Below are 19,481 nucleotides of genomic sequence, written 5' to 3'. Positions count from 1 at the left end.
GCCATGCCGTCCGTGCCGCTGCCGCCCAAGGAGAGCAACCTCTTCAAGCGCATCCTGGTGAGACGCCGCCGCCCTTCGCGCTCCTTGCGGGGCCGCCTCGGCCCTGGCCGGCGCGCGGGAGCCGCCGCGGCCGCCTTTGTGCGCGGCCCGGCGCGCAGGCCCCGCGCCCGTGGCGCCCCCGGCTGCGCGAGCGCGGGGAGGGAGGAAGGGAAGGGAAGGCGGGAGGGAGGGCCGAGGAGCCGCCGCTCCCCTTGGCCGCGCGGCCGAGTCCGGGCGAGCGGCGGATCCCGGCGTCGTCCCCGCCGCGCGGCCGCCCGAGCTGGGCCGCGCCAGGCAGGGGCTTGATCGCGATAAGTTGCTCTCGTTTGCAGCCCGAGTGTCTGCCCTGCTGCGGGACACAGTTAGAGCCACCTCCGTAAAAAAGGTTTCTGGAGGTGTCTGGCAGTTGGACTTATTCTGCCTCTCTTGGCCCTGTTGGAAAAGTTTCCCAACTCCTGCGTGCGGAGCTGCAGCCATAGAGTGCTTCACCTCTTAGGCCTTACGGTGTGAGAGCGCATAGTGTTCGTGAGCTAGCTGGAAAGAAACAACTATCTTTAACTATGACTTTCTAAGAAATAAAGTGATTAACTTAATCACTTTATTTCTTGTGCCTTTTTTTTTCTTTTTATATAAAGTTTGAAAAGGGGAAACATTCTTCTCGGCTCTCTCAGATTGGTACTAATGGAACGCCAGCCTCTCCAAGCTTAAGGGTTCTTATACCAACTTATCTTTCTAGGGGTAGAGGACATCTGTGCAGCTCACTGGTAAAATACTGGCCTAAACTGATTGTTTTAGTTATGTAAGAAGTTACTGGGTTAGTTTCAGTGATTCTGCGGAGAAGAGATGAGCATTGTAAGTTCAGGAAGCTGCGAGCTGTCCTGCACAGCATGGGGCTGGTTCCCTTCAGGTGCCCTGGAGGGCTTTTCTTCTGCTGTCTGTGGGCAGTATGTAGATTTTGAAAAGACTTAGTGCTTAACGGTGATTTGTTGCTTACTGCATGCTTATGGTATGCATCTTAGTAAGACATTCTAGTACTCATCTTTCTCGCTGCTAAAAATAAATGACTAATTTTAGAACAGTTAAGTGATTATTCTTACTAGTAGCAAGTAAGTTTACAGTACCAATCACTTATTTTAAAATGATAATGTAAGAGCTTCTTTAGAAGATCATTTTGTACACAACCTATTATCTGTTGTATTGTGCAGTGAACCCAATATAACTTCCTAGTTCAGGAGAATCAAGTTAACATAACTTCACTGAAGCTCCTGTGGAGGTGTGCTTGCTTTCTAAAACCTCATGAAGACTTAAGTGATGTAACGCCTGTGCCTGAAGCATTAAACTTTGAACAAGTCTTGTGTCACTTTGTATACTTCCTGAAATGTAGTTTCTTACAACTTACTAGCTTTGACTCTTTTGATTGCTATCTCTTCCTGCAATAGCAGTGTCCACGTAGTCCAAATCCAACCTTTGGGTTTAAGAGTATTGTGATGCACTAACACAGCATATAGTGCTGAGGGCTATTCTGTGATCAAAGCAGCTTTTGCCTGTTTTAGTGCTATCAGAATACTAGAAATGACTGGAGATGCAACGAGCATTTTGTATATCAACAAAATATTGTGAATGTGGGAGGCTGTATAGTAGGACTTAATCACTTGGAACAGATGCAAGGTGCCTCTGTTAACATATGAAATCTAAGAATTTTTATAAGCACTTTGCAGAGAATTAGCAGTTACAAAATAGGAAACCCAAAAGCTCAGAGATCCCAAGAATTACTTGGGAGTCACTCGTTGTGTGTATGTGGATGTATATGCATATGGGAGAGGTTATTAAGAGCCTGATCAAGATGCCTGAACAGTAGTGAACCCAGCTTGCTCAGAACTCGTGGAGTTCAGTGGGAGCCATGAAATCACAAGCAGCTGAGTGAATAGTCCTCAGTGCTAGTTTGCATGTTTGCGTGCTTGGCAATATAGGACAAGCTGACTTAAAACTAGCTGTGGTGGGATTACATAAGTACAGCCACTGCAGCATAGGTAAAACTCTAGCATATAGGTAATACATAATTGTTTCTGTGTATGGCTGTGGTACTGCTAGAGCTCTTCCTGAATGCTGTCTTAGCTTCCAGGCCGGGAAGCTTGTCTTTTCAGCCTTACTTTCAGTCTTCTGTTTTATGTAGCCTAGGCACTCTTGCTCTGGAAGCTATTCCCTTGCCTAGAGGGATGACATTGCTTAGGAGGGAGAGGCTGAGCAATTTTGGGCTCCCTTCAGCTGCCCTTCGTGGTCTTGTAAAAGGCAGGGAGAAAGTGTTGGGAAAGTTCCTGGCCCTTCCTTTCGCAGGAAGGGAGAAAGGCATTAAAAAGGTTTAATACAGGAAACCTTCCCCTCCCAATCCACATACTTTAAAAGTAGGCTTTAGCTGTAATTGAGCTTCTATGATTTTTTTTTTTTTTTGGGGGGGGGGGTGAGGGGGATGGGATGGGTTGGATTAAAAAATAATAATAAAATAAAGAGAGTACAGTAGCTCAAATGTTTATACTGGAGTTTGGTAACTTGCATTTGATGTTCTAACTCTACTAAGTTTAATGAGATCTTTTATTTTGTGTATCTGTGCAAGTTTTAAGGTAGCCTGTGGGTATATTTCTGTCTATGCAGCTTTTCTGCTTGAGAACTCGAGTTACTAACTACATCTCACCTTAAAATAGGCTTAAGAAATCAAATTTAGTCTAATAGTTAATTTAGATGGAGTTGATTTTAATCTGATATTGATTCATACAGGTCCCTCAGAGGAGGGAGTGAGGTGATGCTGCCTTAGTTCAGGCTTTTCTTTTTAAAACAGTGTCTGTCCTCTGCCGTGTGGTGTAAGGTATTCGTTTCATATGAGGCTCATGGGTAATACAGCTGTGGATAGTATCATGCTTTTAAATAATGATTGGATTTCTTGGTGAATTCCATATATTACTCTTGTGTAAAAATAGGTTCCACAGTTGCACATACTTCCCTTAAGGAAAGGATAGTGTGTTAATGTTCCCTGTCATAAGAGAGGTAAATCACAGTACCCTTTCAGATATAAGGCGTCGTTCTTGCAGATCTGAAAAAAGAGTTTAGTCATTTACTTCCTTTGACTTTAAATCCCCCAAACCTTCCAGGATATCATTTTATAGCCATAACTTGTTGCTTCTTAGTTCATCTAGGCATTTCTCCACCTTTTCTTTTGTTTTGTTTTCTGTGTAATGTCTTTTTTGTTCGCTGGCCCTCACAGTACTCTTGGCAGATTCTTTCTCAGATAAGTTACTTATACAAGTGTTTGTAGGTGATAATGCAAGTACTAAACTCAATGATTAGGAAGATATGGTGCTATGTTAACTAAAGTTCACAAGGTGGATGAGTAACGGAGGTGAGATAGCCATTTAATCCAGGGGTTTGTGGTTGTCTGAAATCTAATAAATCAGTTCCTTTAAAAACATTGCTGTTTAAAACTCTGTGGCTAATTAACCTGTTGGTTTGCAAACAGTTGTTATTAGTGCTGTTGGAGGGGAATATCATAGGAAGGCGGCCTGTTTTCTTGTTAATAACTTTCAAAAGGCTTGCTGAAGATAACTGGCAAAGTGCAGGCTGTTAGAATTGCAGGGGCTCTTCTGTTAGACTTACAGATTGAGAGATGTAAGACCACATGCATCTTGATAAGGGAAAATCATGCCTCACCTTGATTTAGTGATTCAAGTGGGTCTGACTTGGAGAAGATTATATCCCAAATAGTCCTGGGTTAATTTTTAAGAAGAATTTTGTGACTGTTATCATTGTCATTTTGTTTATTCATGCTGAACTCCTTGAAAGAAGGATCCTGCCTGGATAAAATGGTAACTTTTCAGAATAAATCCCATGGAGATGTGGCTGGAACCTTTTCTAAATTATTTTTGGTTATGTTGAACAGGCTAAGTGATAAATAGCAACATGAGTTTAATCATACAAAGCAATCATCCTGCAACTTTTCAGCTAAATTTCATCTTTACTGTTGTACTTGCTTCATGATTCTGGAATAAAGTCAGTGATATTCAATTGAATGATATTCAATGATATTCAATTTATTAGGTGAATGTGTTACATTTGGGAATCCTAATTTACCACAGCAGAGCTCTGAGCTGAATTGTTTGTAAGGGTTGAGATTTTTAGGGATTTTTTTTGAAGTTCTGTTGAAACAGTTTTAGAAAGCAGTAGTTAAAAGCAGTGACAATCACACACTAGCACTTTCCTACCAGAGAAGAAGGAGTAATTCCTAGAATTCTAAGTCCATTGTAAGCCTGTATTTGTGGTACTTCTTTTTGTGCTCCTCCTACCTCCAGCCTCCTTGGAAAAGGGAGAAAAGTAGGAAATGATATTTTAGAATGTGGAGAACCATAGTAGAAGACTCACAACTCATGTGGTAGTTGTAAAGTAGTGGGCTCCAAACTGGAGGAGTAGTTTTTAACAAAAAAGATATTTAAACTGTAGAACCCCTTGCTGCAAGATGTAGGTAGTAACTGCTAAAGTTTCAGGCACTGAGTGGGATCATGGAAATAAATCTTTTCAATTCTTCTGTGTGCAAAGATGCAACCTCTGGTTCAGGGGATTAGTGAACTGCAAATAGCTGGATGCTGAGGGCATTCTGGAAGGAATTGTGATAATGCTCGTTTTGAGAATAACCCTCTCCCTTTGTGTCTGCCACTCTACTTTGCCTCTAATAGTAGCATGTGCCAGGTGGGCTTCTCGCCTGATCTTTTGTGATTCGTACAGTTCTATTACTTTGTCTGAACCACTGTATTAAGTTTTATGTGCAATGTTGTGATGAGGTTATTTTTTTACATCTGCATCATTAATTGCTTCAACCTTGTTTTAAAATGTCTGATTAAAAGCTGAACCTTTAAAATTTGAGTTTTATATAGGTGTATGTATTTGGTCCCAAAAACACTACTCGCATTGATAGCATGATTTACTCTAACTACTTGCAGTTCCAGCAGCTTTTAGAGTACTTGCTCGATCTGAGTTCTTGATAGTCAGATTTTCATTTAAGAGATGCAGACTGGTCTCTTTGGTACTTAGACTGTATTTTAATCTGCAGTTGAGTATAAAATGTGTGACAAGACTGACTTGTCAAATTTCTAATGTTATTTCACATATGTTCATGAACCGTAGAGAGATGCTCTATTAACTCAGTGTGAGGTGCTAAATACCTCTAAAAAGAGCTTTTTTTGCTAAATGGTCTGTGTTATTTCTGCTTCTTTGCTTTGAGCAAAGGATGTCCTAGGGATTCAAGGTTTACTGAATGTGTGTGCAACACGGAGTAGATCTTAATTTAAAGCAAGTACTTTAATAAGCAGTTTCTTTCCCTCTTCCTTTCTTCCACCCAGAAAAGGGTATAGTTCATAGAGCTGCTGAAAAATATCCCACCAAAAGATTATGAAACATTTGTTTAGCATTTGAGTTCAACTTGATAATAAAACCTATTAGCCAACAATTCTGCCAAAATGGAATATAATTGGAATATTGTACAGAATATCATGGTTATTATAAAGAATACAGATGGAGATTAAATGTATTTTATGTAATCTAGGTTTGAACTTTAATCTTTTTTTTTCTTCCCTTTGCTCATTAAGGGAAGGAAGGTGGTTGTGATAGTAGAAGGTTAGATGTTACAGTGACATTAGTGCTGTGATGACTAAAATATTACCACTATATCTGATCCTGGCCACTTGATCTATTTTGCACCACCATGTGTAGCCTGGGGCTTAATCACTGTTCTGCATGGCCCAGTCCCCAGATTTGGGGCAGGGGGACTAATGTGGCATCTACATTTTCACAATTGAAGTGAGAGCAGCTGGAGGTAAATTGGCTTCCACTTTATTTCAGCTAATGAGCTTAATGCTGCTATTTGATCTGACTGGGAGAAAAACAAAACAAACAATGCCTCCCCCCCAAAAGAATATATATTCTTATTTTTTTGAATGTAGTATTACACATTATTTGGCTTCCTTGTGGAGGCGTGAGTTGTTGCTGGAATAATGCCACTTCAGCTCATTCAGAAGCCTGAGGGATGGAGAGTGCAGAAGAGAAAGCGGTTATGACAACTGCAGCTCTGAGTAGCCTGTCGAGGTTACTGCTTTAGATGCCTTCTGAAAATTGCCTCAAGTAGGTGTTAATGTGCGAGTAGGATAATGAGATGTTCTTCAGCTCTCAAACTGCTGATCTATATATTAAACTTCAACATGTTGAAAGGATAACTGTTCTCTCAATAAAACACTAGTTTTGTCTTGACATGGCAAATGTTTCCTCTAGTGAGGTGTAGAGTCTGTAAACATAGGTGCTATCATAGTTTTGCAAGTAGTTAAGCATAATTTGTGTACAGAATTAGTAGTGTACAGAATTGAGCAGTGGTACACAAATCATTTTAAGTAATCTTAAGGAGCCATTCCAAGCTATTTCTATTAATATTTAATCTAGATGTATTTTTCTCCTCTTAAAAAGAAGCTGGCATATGACAGATTACTAATTTCAATTTTATAAAACCTGCAGAAGAAAAAGCAGTGCAAACTGATTTTAAATTACGCCTCCTTCTCTAAAGAAGTTGTTGTATCCTTCTTAATAGTTTTTTTTTTAAAAAAAACTTTGTTTACTTCCTAGAGGTTGTACTACTTGACGTCTAGTGTGTTAAACAGCTAAACTAGCCATCATTCTCTATATATTACTGTAGGCAACACTCGCAAGTAGATTTTTATCTTTAGCTTAATGTTGGAGAAAGGGAATAAACCAAGATGAGACATTTGATAAAGGAAGTAAGATCCTTCCTGAAACATCTGGTAGCATAAGTGTTAGATGGTGTTTTTGCCTTGCCAAAAGCTTCCTTTGAGGTTTCAGCGAGTAAGAATTAAAGCCAAAGCACAAATATTTGGCAGGAAATTATTGCCATAAAAGGGCTCATATTAAGCACAAAGGAGAAATCTGTCTCGGAGAGAGAGATAGAACAAAACAAGAAAAACTCAGCCTGTTATTTTGAATTTTTAATGCATCAAAGCTTGATTCAGTGGGACTGATATAAATGAATGCATGTAAGCTATATTTGTCCTGATTAGCTCGCAACTTTAGAGTACGTAATGGAGCCACCAACTTTGTCAACTTGGAAATTCTCTTCCTTACTACAATATGAAACAGTTTTGTGTGGCATTGAACTCTGGTCTTTTCTAAATAAGTTACAGGTAGAGCATGGTGCGCTCATATGCGGTCTGACGTACAAATTTCAAAGCACTCCTTTTGCTAAGTTTGGGCACATTAAAACCCAAGGCTTCTCGATGCAGCTAAATCTGCAAAGCCTTTCAATATATCTGTATGTATTGATGGTGACCATGGGAAGTATACATTACTTAGCAGAGCTGAGAGCGGCAGGGAAGGCTCCCAGCTAACATCAGCAGTTATTTTTGATGTAGATGTGGGCTGAGAAATCATCTTTTGACTGACTGATCAACAAGGCTATATCATAATCAGGTGAATAAAATGAAACTGCTAAAAATCCTGTGTTTCTCTAAACTTTTTTTGGTGATGGCATGAGTTCCTCTTGTGTCTGGTAGCCACAAGCTGGGCAAGAGATGTTATATTCTGAGATGGATTTGCTGCTGATTTACTGATATTTGGGCTTGTAATCAAGGCATCAATTAGGACATGAGATCAAGTATACCAGTACCAAAGATTAACCCTCTTTCAAATTCTAATATTGTGTATTTTGCTCAAATTATACCTGCGTAAAATAATTTTCTAGGCACTCAGTTTTTGCCCTGGGCTAAGAGGGAACACCTTTTAGAGAGGTGGGGGAAAAAAGTCAGAATAAGGATAATGCCCCTAACTTCCTCAAGTAGTTAATCAGTCTGAAGTGACTCTTGAGCCAGACAACTTCTCTTACATGGTTTCACTCACATTGCAAGAATTCTGGAAACATGGGGGGATGGTCACGCTTTGTTACTTCTTTAATACTTAGCTGGATAAGTGTAAACATGCCAAAAGGGTTTAGTGTCTTAAGACTACTTTTTGTTATTTAAGCAGGTAGTAGTTGTCTTAAGGGGCCATTTTCCCCTCTTTGCCCCTGCTCTAGAGAGGTCTCAAGTCAGAAGGAGGTGGGAAGTTAGTTTTCAATTTACTTTTTTTTTTTTTTTGCGTGCTGTTGGCTAGATGTTAATTGCCACAGCATAACTGTATTTGTCTCTGGGAATCTCTGTTCATGCTGCCAAAACTCAGTTGAACAAGGTACTGAGCAACCTGATCTAATGTCAAGGTTAGCTCTTTGTTTCGAGGGTGAATATCCAAAGGTTCCTGCCAACCCAAATTGTATAGCAATACAGTCTCTAATTAATCTTGGTTATCTGAAAGTGCTGTGAATTTTAGGCAGTTTAAACTCTTCTCTAGTTAACTCCTTATCATGCACTCTGGAAAAGGGATTTTTGTTTTGATACCTTAGCTAGCTATCCAAAAGGAAGCCTAGGCAGGTATCTGTGCTGCTGGCACCCTGGTAGCAGTATCATGGTGTTATCATTGCAGAGATATTGAAGCATCTGAGGTTTCTTTGAAGAAACATAGGCTAGTGAAATGGGATGTTGAGGGGAATGTCTGGTTTCTTAAAGCCTCTGAGTTTTATCGAGAGTTCTCTTTGATTTCCATATCAAAGTAAAGGCTTTTACATATTCTTCCTCTTTCTATTGTAAAGGAATTACTGTAAAGGAATTGATAGGTAACAAGAGTTAAATTTCAGCAGAGATCATGAGGGAGAACATTAGCTGCAAGTAAATGAAGGCAGATAATGTTGTGAATGCTGAAGAGGGACACTGTAATATAAATAGCCATTCAACTGGCACTCATTAGTGATCTAATTGCTGCTACCTTACTGAAAGAACTGCTGCCTGTGTGCTACTGTTCTAAGACAGTTTTCTATAAGCATTTCTTTTAAATTGTAATCCATCTTTTTTTCCTCCCCCACAGAAATGCTATGAACAAAAACAATACAAAAATGGACTCAAGTTCTGCAAGATGATCCTCTCTAACCCGAAGTTTGCTGAACATGGAGGTAACTGCAGGCCTAAAGTATTTTCTTTTTTTTTTTTTTTTCCTTCCCCCTTCTCCCTCTCATGAGTCTAAATATACAGTCAGTCTATCCCATAGTGCAGGGGAAGAAATAATCCTATCACCGAGTATGAATCTATCTTTAAGATTGAATAATACTCTGATTTTTTTCAGTCTTGATGTGTTCAGACTAAGTGTCTGTTAGCTCATCCTGAAGCACTTGTGTGTGATGGGATGGCGAAGATGAAAATATATGGTGGAGGCACGCTTCAGTTAAGCCTCCAAGTAAGCTGCCTTTCTAGGTTTCCAGATCAGAATGCTAGTGTATGGGTGTATTCTGCGAGTGTGTGTGGGGTAGGGGGAGGTGCTTTTTTTTCCTTTTGTTTTTAAAGGTGTTTTGCCAGGGAATTAAGAATCTTGCTTTCCTTGACAACTGAGTACTTTGAATTAAATTTCTCTACTGCAAATCAAGTTGCTACGTATAAGGAACGTAGCTAAGTGTAATAATTTTGATGCTGAAACCTGGACTTAAAGGTGATGTGAAAATCTGTTTCTGATAAGTGTTGCAGGAAATCAGATAGGAAAATGTGGCTTTTTTTTCTCTGTCAACTTGTTCCTCCATAAGATACTGTAGCTCTGGTATGTTACATGGCTTCCATCGCTTGTTTCAGGGAGTCTTTCTTTCTGAAACAGTGTGTGTCGGTTTTTTCTTGTTTATCTGCTATTGAAACATTCAGCAACTCTGTGTGCATGTATTCTGTCACTAAAATCATTTTGCCAAGATTTTATGGTCGGATCGGAAAAAGTTGGTAACTAATCCTTCTTGTCTGATTCTTCCATCAGTGCTGTTTCTTGGTTGTTCTCATTACTTTCCTAGAGACAAAAATAAAGTATCTAAGCTGCTTCAACGCTGTAGGGATGCCTCCATATTTCTTTGACCTAATGCAATTTTCTCTAGCATTTTACAGCTTCTTGCTATACATTTCTATGGTCTTGTCCTGGAAAAGTTTGAGGCAGCAACAGCAGGCAAATAGCTCCCTTGGCAGTCCACATGTTACTTGGGCTCTGAGCCACTAATGGCTTTGAAGCTTGGGAGCAAAGCCTGGAATGAACAGCTGAAGCAGAACTAAGCCAGTGAAATGATCTGATGGGAAGCTGCACTGTTGTCACACTAAGAAGTTAGAAACTTCTAGTGAGAAGGTGACAAACGTTGCTGCAGTTGGACACTTGCCTGCCTTTGTTTATGAAGGTAGGAGGAGACTGAACCCTTTGTTCAGTATGGATATTGTTTTTCAAACTTTCTGATATTGCTGGTGAGGTAACATTCTGTCTTTCTGTATTCTTACGGTCATCTGTCCATTAAACTTCAAGCTGATTTTCTAGTTTATGACTGACCTTGATAGTATATGCCCTTTCCACGAGTATGCAGGAAAAGCTTGTAGTTGCAGGAAAACCAAAGTACTAGGATGAAAATGTGATTAATGTGCTCTCTTTAGCAGAGGCCAACAGTAAGTCATCTCTTACTTAGCAGGAAAAAAAGCATGGATCTGGAATAGCTTTTGGGCATATGCGTAACTTGTTTTCCACAATGTTCCATGAAAATTGGTGTGGAGGAGCAATAGTCATACCAGCATGTCACTGGCAATCGTTTGCCTCTTTGAAAACTGGCAACTTTTGTCAAACACATGCTTTGAAAAGGTCTTGTGCCTCAAAATACTGTACGAAGTAATATATTACTCTTAACTAAAGATTTATAAATAACCTTTTCATGGAGAAGGTGATTAGGACAGATCTTTATTTCTCATGGCATTATAAAACCTAATGAAATTCTTCGTATTTTGCCTACCTTGAGCTCCAGTGTACAGTGAAAAGCTCTCTAAAATCTTTGGATTATTCTTAACTGCTTTAAGAGAGCCGCATCTGGAGTACTGTGTCCAGTTCTGGGCTCCACAGTACAAGAGGGATGTGGAGCTGCTGGAGAGAGTCCAGTGCAGGGCCACAAGGATGATCAGGGGCCTGGAACATCTGCCCTATGAGGAGAGGCTGAGGGAGCTGGGCCTGTTCAGCCTGGAGAAGAGAAGGCTGAGAGGGGATCTAATCAGTGTATATAAATACCTCAAGGGAGGGAGTGCAGAGGACGGTCATGGTCTCTTTTCAGTGGTGGCCACTGATAGGACTAGAGGAAATGGCCGGAAACTGAAACATCAAAAATTCCATAGGAACTTAAGGAAAAATTTCTTAACAGTGAGGGTGACAGAGCTCTGGAACAGGCTGCCTAGAGAGGTTGTGGAGTCTCCTTCTCTGGAGATCTTCAAAACCCGCTTGGATGCAGTCCTGCGCCACGTGCTTTAGGTCTCCCTGCGTATGCAGGGGGGTTGGACTAGATGATCTCTAGAGGTCCCTTTCAACCCTAAGCATTCTGTGATTCTATGATTCTATGAACTGTTGTATTTCCTTATTGATAGTGTTTGTGTTGTCTGTCGCACTTGTATTATGCTCTGCCATGGTCTTTTAAGACTGATCTTTAAAAAAGGAAAATACTGTGTAACAATCTTCAGCTGTGCTAAGCGACTACCCTGATCTAAATTTATCATGTATTGGGGAACTGTGTAACAACTTCAAAGGATATCTGCACTGTGGAACTGACATATGGGAAGTCAAACATAAGCATATGATATTTCTTACAGAGACCCTGGCTATGAAAGGATTGACCTTGAACTGTTTGGGGAAGAAGGAAGAAGCATATGAATTTGTTCGTAAAGGACTTCGTAATGATGTGAAGAGTCATGTCTGTATCCTTTGTAAAACATAGCCTGAGTTTTTTTTCCTATATGTTCTTACTTTTGTATATAAGATTCTCTTGCTACACAGTACATAATGTGGCTTGTGTACAAAAGATGTATATAGTGAATATTAATTTATAATAAGGTATCCTCTTCCTTCAATTTGGTAGAATCTTTAAGAAAAATATGTGTCTCATGTATCACAAAAAAACTCTCTCGCACTTGCTTTTTTGCAGAAAATATTTCTTGTAATATCTGGCCTCTTCTAAAAGTGTAGATTTCTTAACATGGTATAAAGAATTCACTATCACTGAGAACTAGCAAATAAAGTACTTCCATAGGACATTTGGACTGCTTTAGGTGTACTGGCTTGACACATTTCTAGGAGCCTGTCTTGCAGAAATGTGTACCCATGAAATACTATATCAGCTCCACAAGAGCTTTGAGAGTAGTTTGGTTGTTAGGCAATATCTAGGAGGCTATTTTCAACTTAAGCAAAATGGCTAATTTGTCTTATATGCACTTTGGGAGTATGCAAAGTCTATTTGGGGTCAGACTTCCCCCCAAAATCTTGAAGTTTTTACCATCCAAAAATCTTTTAAATATATCACAGTTGAAAGAAATGTTTGGCTTAACCGGATGGTGATTGGAAAAAAGTTTGCTGTTTATACTCTTCCTATATTAAACCTCCAGGGAGATTGAGGTTGAAAAATCTCCAGGCACATGGAGGACATTAGGGTAACTGGAGATCTGCCATATAACAAATATAACTTGTACTTTTTGATCTATAGGAATTTAATATGTTAGATCTTGAAAGCTGAACATCTAAGGAATACCAAAGCTATTTTTATCTGTGTGTAAGGACTCTGGCACCTTAAATTAGGGGAGTAAAAAAAAATCCAGGATATGTGGGAGGAGTGCTTGAGGATTCTGGTTTCCTAAGTGAAACAGACTAGCATCTCTCAGCATCCCTACCTCTTGTCCCTAACTCTTGAAATTGTTGAGAAGACTTGCAAATGCTAGAGACCTTACTGGAAGAATCTGTGCTGTTTCAAGTCTGATTTGAGGTGGGGAGACAAGGAGACTCTTATTTTCTTTTTTTAACCTAAAATCAGGGAACTTTGAGTTTAGTGGATTTGAATTATTGTTTTACTCATTAAAGGGCTACAAGGGCTTTCTGTCTTCTGGCTTCAAAGAAAGTGTAAGCTCATCTGAATCCTCTTAGCCACAAACATTCTTTTTCTGGGGCTCCATCCATGGTAATAGACTGTATAGCTCTTGTGTGCATGCAAGAAGGTTCAGCTTTCTGTCTTCCACTGTACCAGTCTGGTTCTACAGAGTCCCCTCATAAGCTGTGAGTTATGGATCCATGCAGAACTGCTTTTCTGATTTGTGGTATTTCAAGAAATAGCAAACCAATTTTATTATCGCACTTTAAAAACAGCTACTGTGACATTAGTGTTGCTCTGTGAATCTCTCCTGGTGGTGGGCTGTAGTATGTAGGAAGAATTAAGGCCAGAAGGCAATGTCCTTCCATGAGAAGTCCATGAGAAATGGAGATCTGAGGCTGCTTTTTTTTTTTTTTTTTTTTTTTTTTTTTTTTTTTTTTTTTTTAATAAAGGTTCTTCCTACATCATTTGGGAATGCCTCTGATCAGCCGTGAGGTTCTAATGAAAGCTTGAAGCCCTGCTTATTCCCGATATAACCCGGGTAGAGCTCAGGAAGTTCTCTAAAGCTTAAATAGCCTCTGATTTATATGACCTTAGTCCTTGCCCTTTGGATTAAAGGGAAATGCTGGATGCATCTATTCAATGCATCTGCATATTCTTATTTCTGTCTACTAGCATATGTGCCTGTACTTTCTTATATCAGTTATGGTATTTCTTTTTAGAAAGGCACTTTGCAGATGGTGATGAAATACAACTAATCAGTGTTCTGATATGTGGAAGAATAGAAGAAAGTTTCAATTATTCTGCAGCATTAAGCAATTCCCCTTACTTACATTGAGGGCTGGGGGATACTAGCTGCCTAAAACTCTTCAGGACTACAAAAGCTTTCTGATCAAATTATGAATTAATTTTGGACCATCCTGGGCATAACTTGAATCTTGGTTGGGTTAGAGCTCCTGGCTTATTTTGGGAGTAAATGTTATAGAAGATGATGTGTTGTATTTTCAGGATATTTTAAGCACACATGGAAAATTACAGCAATTTATTGTAGGAGACAATTCTGGCATCTTTATTGGCCACTATCAGCTGTTGTAATTTCTTATACTTAGTAGTGGTACACACTTATTTCTAAATGTATGATTTCTTGCAGTGGTTCCTAGTGTGTTCCTCAAGAAATGTCTTTAGTGTTAAGTACACGCAAATTCTTTTGGACTGAATCTTCCTACTCAAGGTTCTGTTGCCATTTCATAAACCTGTTCTGTTAAATTACTACCTGTATCCTGAATGCTTGAACTCAAATACATAAGACAGGATTTATAGAGAAAAGTAAGGATATTAACTTAACTTTTACAGTTATACCAAACATCATTTTTTCTCCTTCTCATCTTTAGTTTTAAATCATAATGGCAACAATGGAAGATAGTCACAAAGATGTGTTTTGTGATTTTTTTTATTTATTTTTATTTTTTATTTTTTTGGTGATGCAGCCAGATGGAATGACTTTTTCTTGTAGAAACATAAAGCAGAGTCACTTCCTTGTGGTTTAGAAGTTTCCTTCAGTTCATAATTACACGTCTGTTTTATCTCTTAATATCTAGAACTTTAGATATTACGTCCTTCTCGGAGAGAAGGAATTTATTTATTTAAATTGTAGTTCTGCTTCCTAGGTTAATCTGACCAGGCTAACCCATTGAAATATTTTATGTGCTTTCTTGGCTTACTTTAGAATGAAAAATTTCAAATGGAGGGAAGGGCTGGGTCTGGGTTTGTTTCAAGTCAGTAGAATGGGAACTCCTGGTAGCTCATAGAGCTAATGGCCAAAAATTTATATAAGCCATCTTTTTGATTGAGAGTGGCTGCAAGATGCATATGCCTCTTCCCAAGATTTGTGGTGTTTTGGTCCTTTAAGAAGGCATGTGGAAGATATTCATGAGAGTTCTGAGTCATTCTTAATTTGAAGATGAAAATAAGTGTGGAATTACTACTGAGAAGATGCTGCCTCAATGAGCCAGTAACCTGCAGTAGCAAGTGATAGATCTCGCCAAGTAATTTTTCTTTTAATACAGCTCTCAAGCTGACACACGCACACTCTGTGTAATGTGTTGCTATGACATCTCTTGGTTTTATGCTTTGAATTCAAAGCCTTTCCAGGGTAAACAAGGTTGTATGAAAAAAGTCTGTTGAAATGACATAGTAGAGCTGGAAATCTAGGATGCTGTGAATCTGACAACCAAGAAGAGACAGACATGCTAAAATTTCCTTTTTCAATCAAATATGCCTCTGTTTATTCCTTACTGTGAGATATGGAGGCTTAGTGAAGTTGCAGATAGGCAAGTAGGGAAGAATAAAACTTCTCCAGTAATTGTTTTAGTAGAGCGAGACACTTTTGGAATCAAAGTGGTGTAATTACAGTAGTATGTTAAAATAATATATCTTTAGGAATAATTTTTCTTGAATCACAGTTGTTCCTGCTATTGAATATTTTGAAGGAGGTTAATGAATATCACTCTACAAGATACTGAAAGTAATTTTTATTGCATAATTTTATTGCTAATTTGAAAATATGTTTTAATGTTATCAGTTAAGTCAGTAATTTGCAGTAATAAAACTAAATTTACAACAGTACCGAGCTTCAAGGAAAATATCAAATAGTTTGGTCTGTAGCACAAACTACAGTTACTTTGAGAATTGTGCATCTTCCTTAACGTGTGTTAGGTTGGCATGTGTATGGCCTGTTGCAGCGTTCTGACAAGAAATATGATGAAGCTATCAAATGCTATCGGAATGCACTCAAACTGGATAAGGATAATCTCCAGATTTTGAGAGATCTCTCTCTCCTGCAGATTCAAATGAGGGATTTAGAAGGATATAGAGTAAGTATTCTATTTACATTCCTATTCTATTACTGTTAATATTATTCTGTTACTTGATTATTAACTTTGTTACCAGTAGTAATTGTTTCTAGTTTTGTTTACTATTTCAAGGTAGAAAGTGTTTTGAGCTCTTGTTGAAGAAAGCATGAAGATAAATGGCAGTAGAGCTCTATATAAAATTGAGAGTAGACCCCAGAAGTACAGTTACTCTGTACAATTATATTTGTGGATTACCTTTTAAATCTCTAGTTCTCAACTGTCTCAACAGTCTATGGATTTAAATTCCGTAGACTCTTAACAAGTATTTGGAACCCACTCTATTTTACTTCATCTTGACTCAGGTTCCTACTGTTTACTTTTCAACTTTCTTGAATTAAAACAAAAAGACTTACTTATAAGACTTTTTTAAGTATATACTTACTGTATTGTTGTGAAGTACTGCAAGCAATGTTTTGGTGATACATACTGGAGGTATTGGTACAGAATGTTACCTATGCATCTGAACTTGTGTAATAACAATGAGCTGTGAAACAAAACAGCGGTATAGTTTTGTCAGTAATTTTATTTCCCTAATCCTACTGATTTTTAGTTTTTATTCATTTGTGCTTATTGAAATTCCTACCCCATAGCGATATTTAACATTTTTTTTCCAAAGGTCTATTCCTGTGAAAGGCTGTGTCAAGAAAAACAAAGTACTAAATTCATGAATTTGAAGTGTTTTTAGATAAATTTGTCTCTTGTAGAATCTTGAAAGACGCGACATTCTGCTGCTAAAAATGCCTTGAATCTATCTTGAAGGGCATTATCAAATACTGTGGAGCTTCTCCTCCCTGTCTCCAATCTTGAAGCTGTGTTAAATCATGGTTTCCTGTGGGATTGACACCAGGAATGTTAAAAAATAATAATAAATAAAAACCAGATTGTTTTACTGAGTGTATAGGGAAGCTTGCCTTGTGATGCTGAAGTTTGTGAATCCCAGCAGACATTTTCATGGTAAAGTCTTAAAATGCACCCAACAGAGTCAGTAGTTTAAAAGGTGACTAAAGTGATCTGGCTGTCAAAGGCAAGGATGATGTTTAAGTTTGATGTGAGGCAGTGATCTGGACTTTGGGCTGTGGCATTAGTTGGCCCTCATTTAGTGCAGTAAATTCCCTGACAGAAGGGCAACCCTCTGGCTTATGGAGTTGGACTGGATCAGGAAGGTGGGGGGGGTCTGAGGAGGGTCAGAGCAGTGTTAGGAGGAGAAACTTGCGCTTGAGGGCGAGGAGACCGAAACTGTTTTTTCCGTTGTAGTAAGTTCCATCTTCTATTTTTAAAAGAATTTAGGCCCTTAATAGGTATCTTCAAAAATGTATTTTCAAAAAATCTTCCAACAGGTTTCTTTGTTTTAATACTTCATGCTGTAACTCCTGCATTTCTGATCTAATCTACAGGTTTATACAGCAAGAACATGCTGCTTTTCACTATATTGGTAGAATTCAACCAAACTGCTTAACTTTGAACTTTTGAAAGACCCTTTTGAAATATTAGCAGTAGTAGCGCTAAATCGTCAAATTTATTTAATGACCCTTTAATGTCCATATTAACTTAAATTGCTTTCTTTTTACTCAAGGAGACAAGATACCAGCTACTCCAGCTGCGTCCCACACAACGGGCTTCCTGGATTGGATATGCAATTGCATATCACTTGTTGAAAGACTATGATATGGCCTTAAAACTACTTGAAGAGTTTAGAAAAACCCAACAGGTAAGACTTGCTATTACAAAAAGAAAACATTCTTGAGCAGGGGGTTGGACTAGATGGTCTCTAGCAGTCCCTTCTAACATCAACCATTTTGTAATTCTGTGATTGTCTTTTTTATACAAAGAGTGAATCTGAATAACTGTGCGTAAGAATTAGAAATTTCTAGTTGTGAGGCTTTTGCTTTTAACATTTAACTACATGAAATTCTTTCCAGCAACCAGCAGCTCATGCAGGTTGCATAGGCTTGCTTGTTCCCTGACAATGGGCTCTTAGCATTGAGGATATAAGAACATGCTTGTGTGGAAACTTAGTATTTGTGAGACTTTTAATCAGAAGAAATTTGTAATGAACCTGTGTCTTGCAATACAACAGGTAAAGCTTCAGAAAGTTCTGTTGGATGCATGTTCATTCTTGTCCTTGCTTGCTCCACACACAGTCTGTCCCTTCTACCCCATCTTTTTTTTTTTTTTTTTTTTTTCTTGAGGTTGTCATTATGCACTTAAAATCTGTGCTTGGTGTCAAAACAGCACAAAAGGAGAGTTAGCTTTATTTTCCTCTTTTGGGGAAAAAAAAAATTGGTGTCACTGACACTTGTTGGAATAAATCAAATTATTTGATGCTGACATTACTGAATATAGCCTCTTGAGAGAGGTGTTATTCACTTGTTCTGTTACTTATAACTCCAAACCATAAACTGACTGAACAGAATGGATGTGTTGGTTATTCTGGAATGTAGAAAAAGAAATGGAGATCTCTGACTGGGAAGTCATGCTGGAAATATGCTGCAAAATACCTTTAGATTGTGTGTGTATTTAATGTGTAATTTTTTTAAAGCAATGTCATATCCTATATGAAAGTATTTAGTTTCTGGCTCCTAGACACATTTTACTTAATAAAGAAAGAATAAAGAATAAAAAAACAGTTTCTTGGGAGGGATTGTTGCCAGCATCCTGAAAATACATGATGCAGTCAACAGAAGCCATTGCGAGCCATGGACATGTAACCTGCTACTTGAAAAGAGCAGTAACACCAATGTTGCATAAAAACTTAAAGAATGAATTTAAGTGAAAATAGGAGCATCATCTGAGAGTTTTTCAGCGAAAAAAATGGTTGTTTTGCAGTGAGGGAAAAAAAGTCCATCTGAATTTCATTTTGAAATAAATGCTGGAATTAGGAGTAATAGATGGTAAAAGGAAAAACTGCTAGTGAAGAATTGTGGAGGATTGTGAGAAATTCCAAGGACTAAGAGAATTTAACACCAGCAGTGGTCCTTTGGAGAGAATGGAGGTTATATCGTTAATGCTCTTTTTTCAGAAGAGTTGTGTGCACATATGCTTGGTGTGCAGAAAGAGTCATGATGTGCCTTCAGTGTAGTGGATAAACAAGGTTTAAAGAACTTATCCCAGTGAAAAATATTTTGAATATGTGAAGTCTGTTGCACAAGTTATCACAGTGTTTAGTTGGTTGGTCTGTTTTTTAACGTTTAGGAAATGTTCATAAATTGAATAAAACAATATGATTTGTTTAACTGTTGCTTATCATAATGCTGTTCACAAGGAAATTAAGAAAAGCTGATCGAGCGTGAAAGGACAGAAATATGCCATAAATGTCAGACTAGTTTCCTGAATATTAGTCATGTCAAGGCTTTTGTCTCTTTTTTTCGGAAACAGATATATCCAGTTATGTGTTGTATTGCCTGCTCTTCCTCTCCTGCTTCCTTCCCCTGCAATATAAATGTATATTAGTTTCCATTTCTCTTTCAAAAATAAGTTGTGTGCGCAGTGGTCTTGTACAGGTGCAC

At 38.4% G+C, this 19,481-nt stretch overlaps 1 protein-coding gene across 2 annotated transcripts in view; it reads left to right on the top strand.

Moving 5' to 3' along the window:
- NAA16 (N-alpha-acetyltransferase 16, NatA auxiliary subunit) overlaps positions 1-19,481 on the top strand; it is a 66,345-nt gene continuing 46,864 nt past the window's right edge. For both annotated transcript variants that reach the window (XM_088530940.1, XM_088530939.1), the window contains exons 1-5: positions 1-57; positions 9,031-9,115; positions 11,799-11,903; positions 15,779-15,936; positions 17,549-17,683. In XM_088530940.1, coding sequence (XP_088387066.1) covers positions 4-57; positions 9,031-9,115; positions 11,799-11,903; positions 15,779-15,936; positions 17,549-17,683 — 537 coding nt within the window. In that variant the 5' untranslated portion in view covers positions 1-3. The remainder of the gene's footprint in view (positions 58-9,030; positions 9,116-11,798; positions 11,904-15,778; positions 15,937-17,548; positions 17,684-19,481) is intronic.

Source organism: Tinamus guttatus, unplaced genomic scaffold (genome assembly GCF_059628265.1).
Source record: "Tinamus guttatus ecotype Peru unplaced genomic scaffold, ASM5962826v1 Tinamus_guttatus_pri_ptg000394l, whole genome shotgun sequence".
Taxonomy (NCBI): domain Eukaryota; kingdom Metazoa; phylum Chordata; class Aves; order Tinamiformes; family Tinamidae; genus Tinamus; species Tinamus guttatus.
This window is presented reverse-complemented; position numbering and strand designations above follow the sequence as displayed.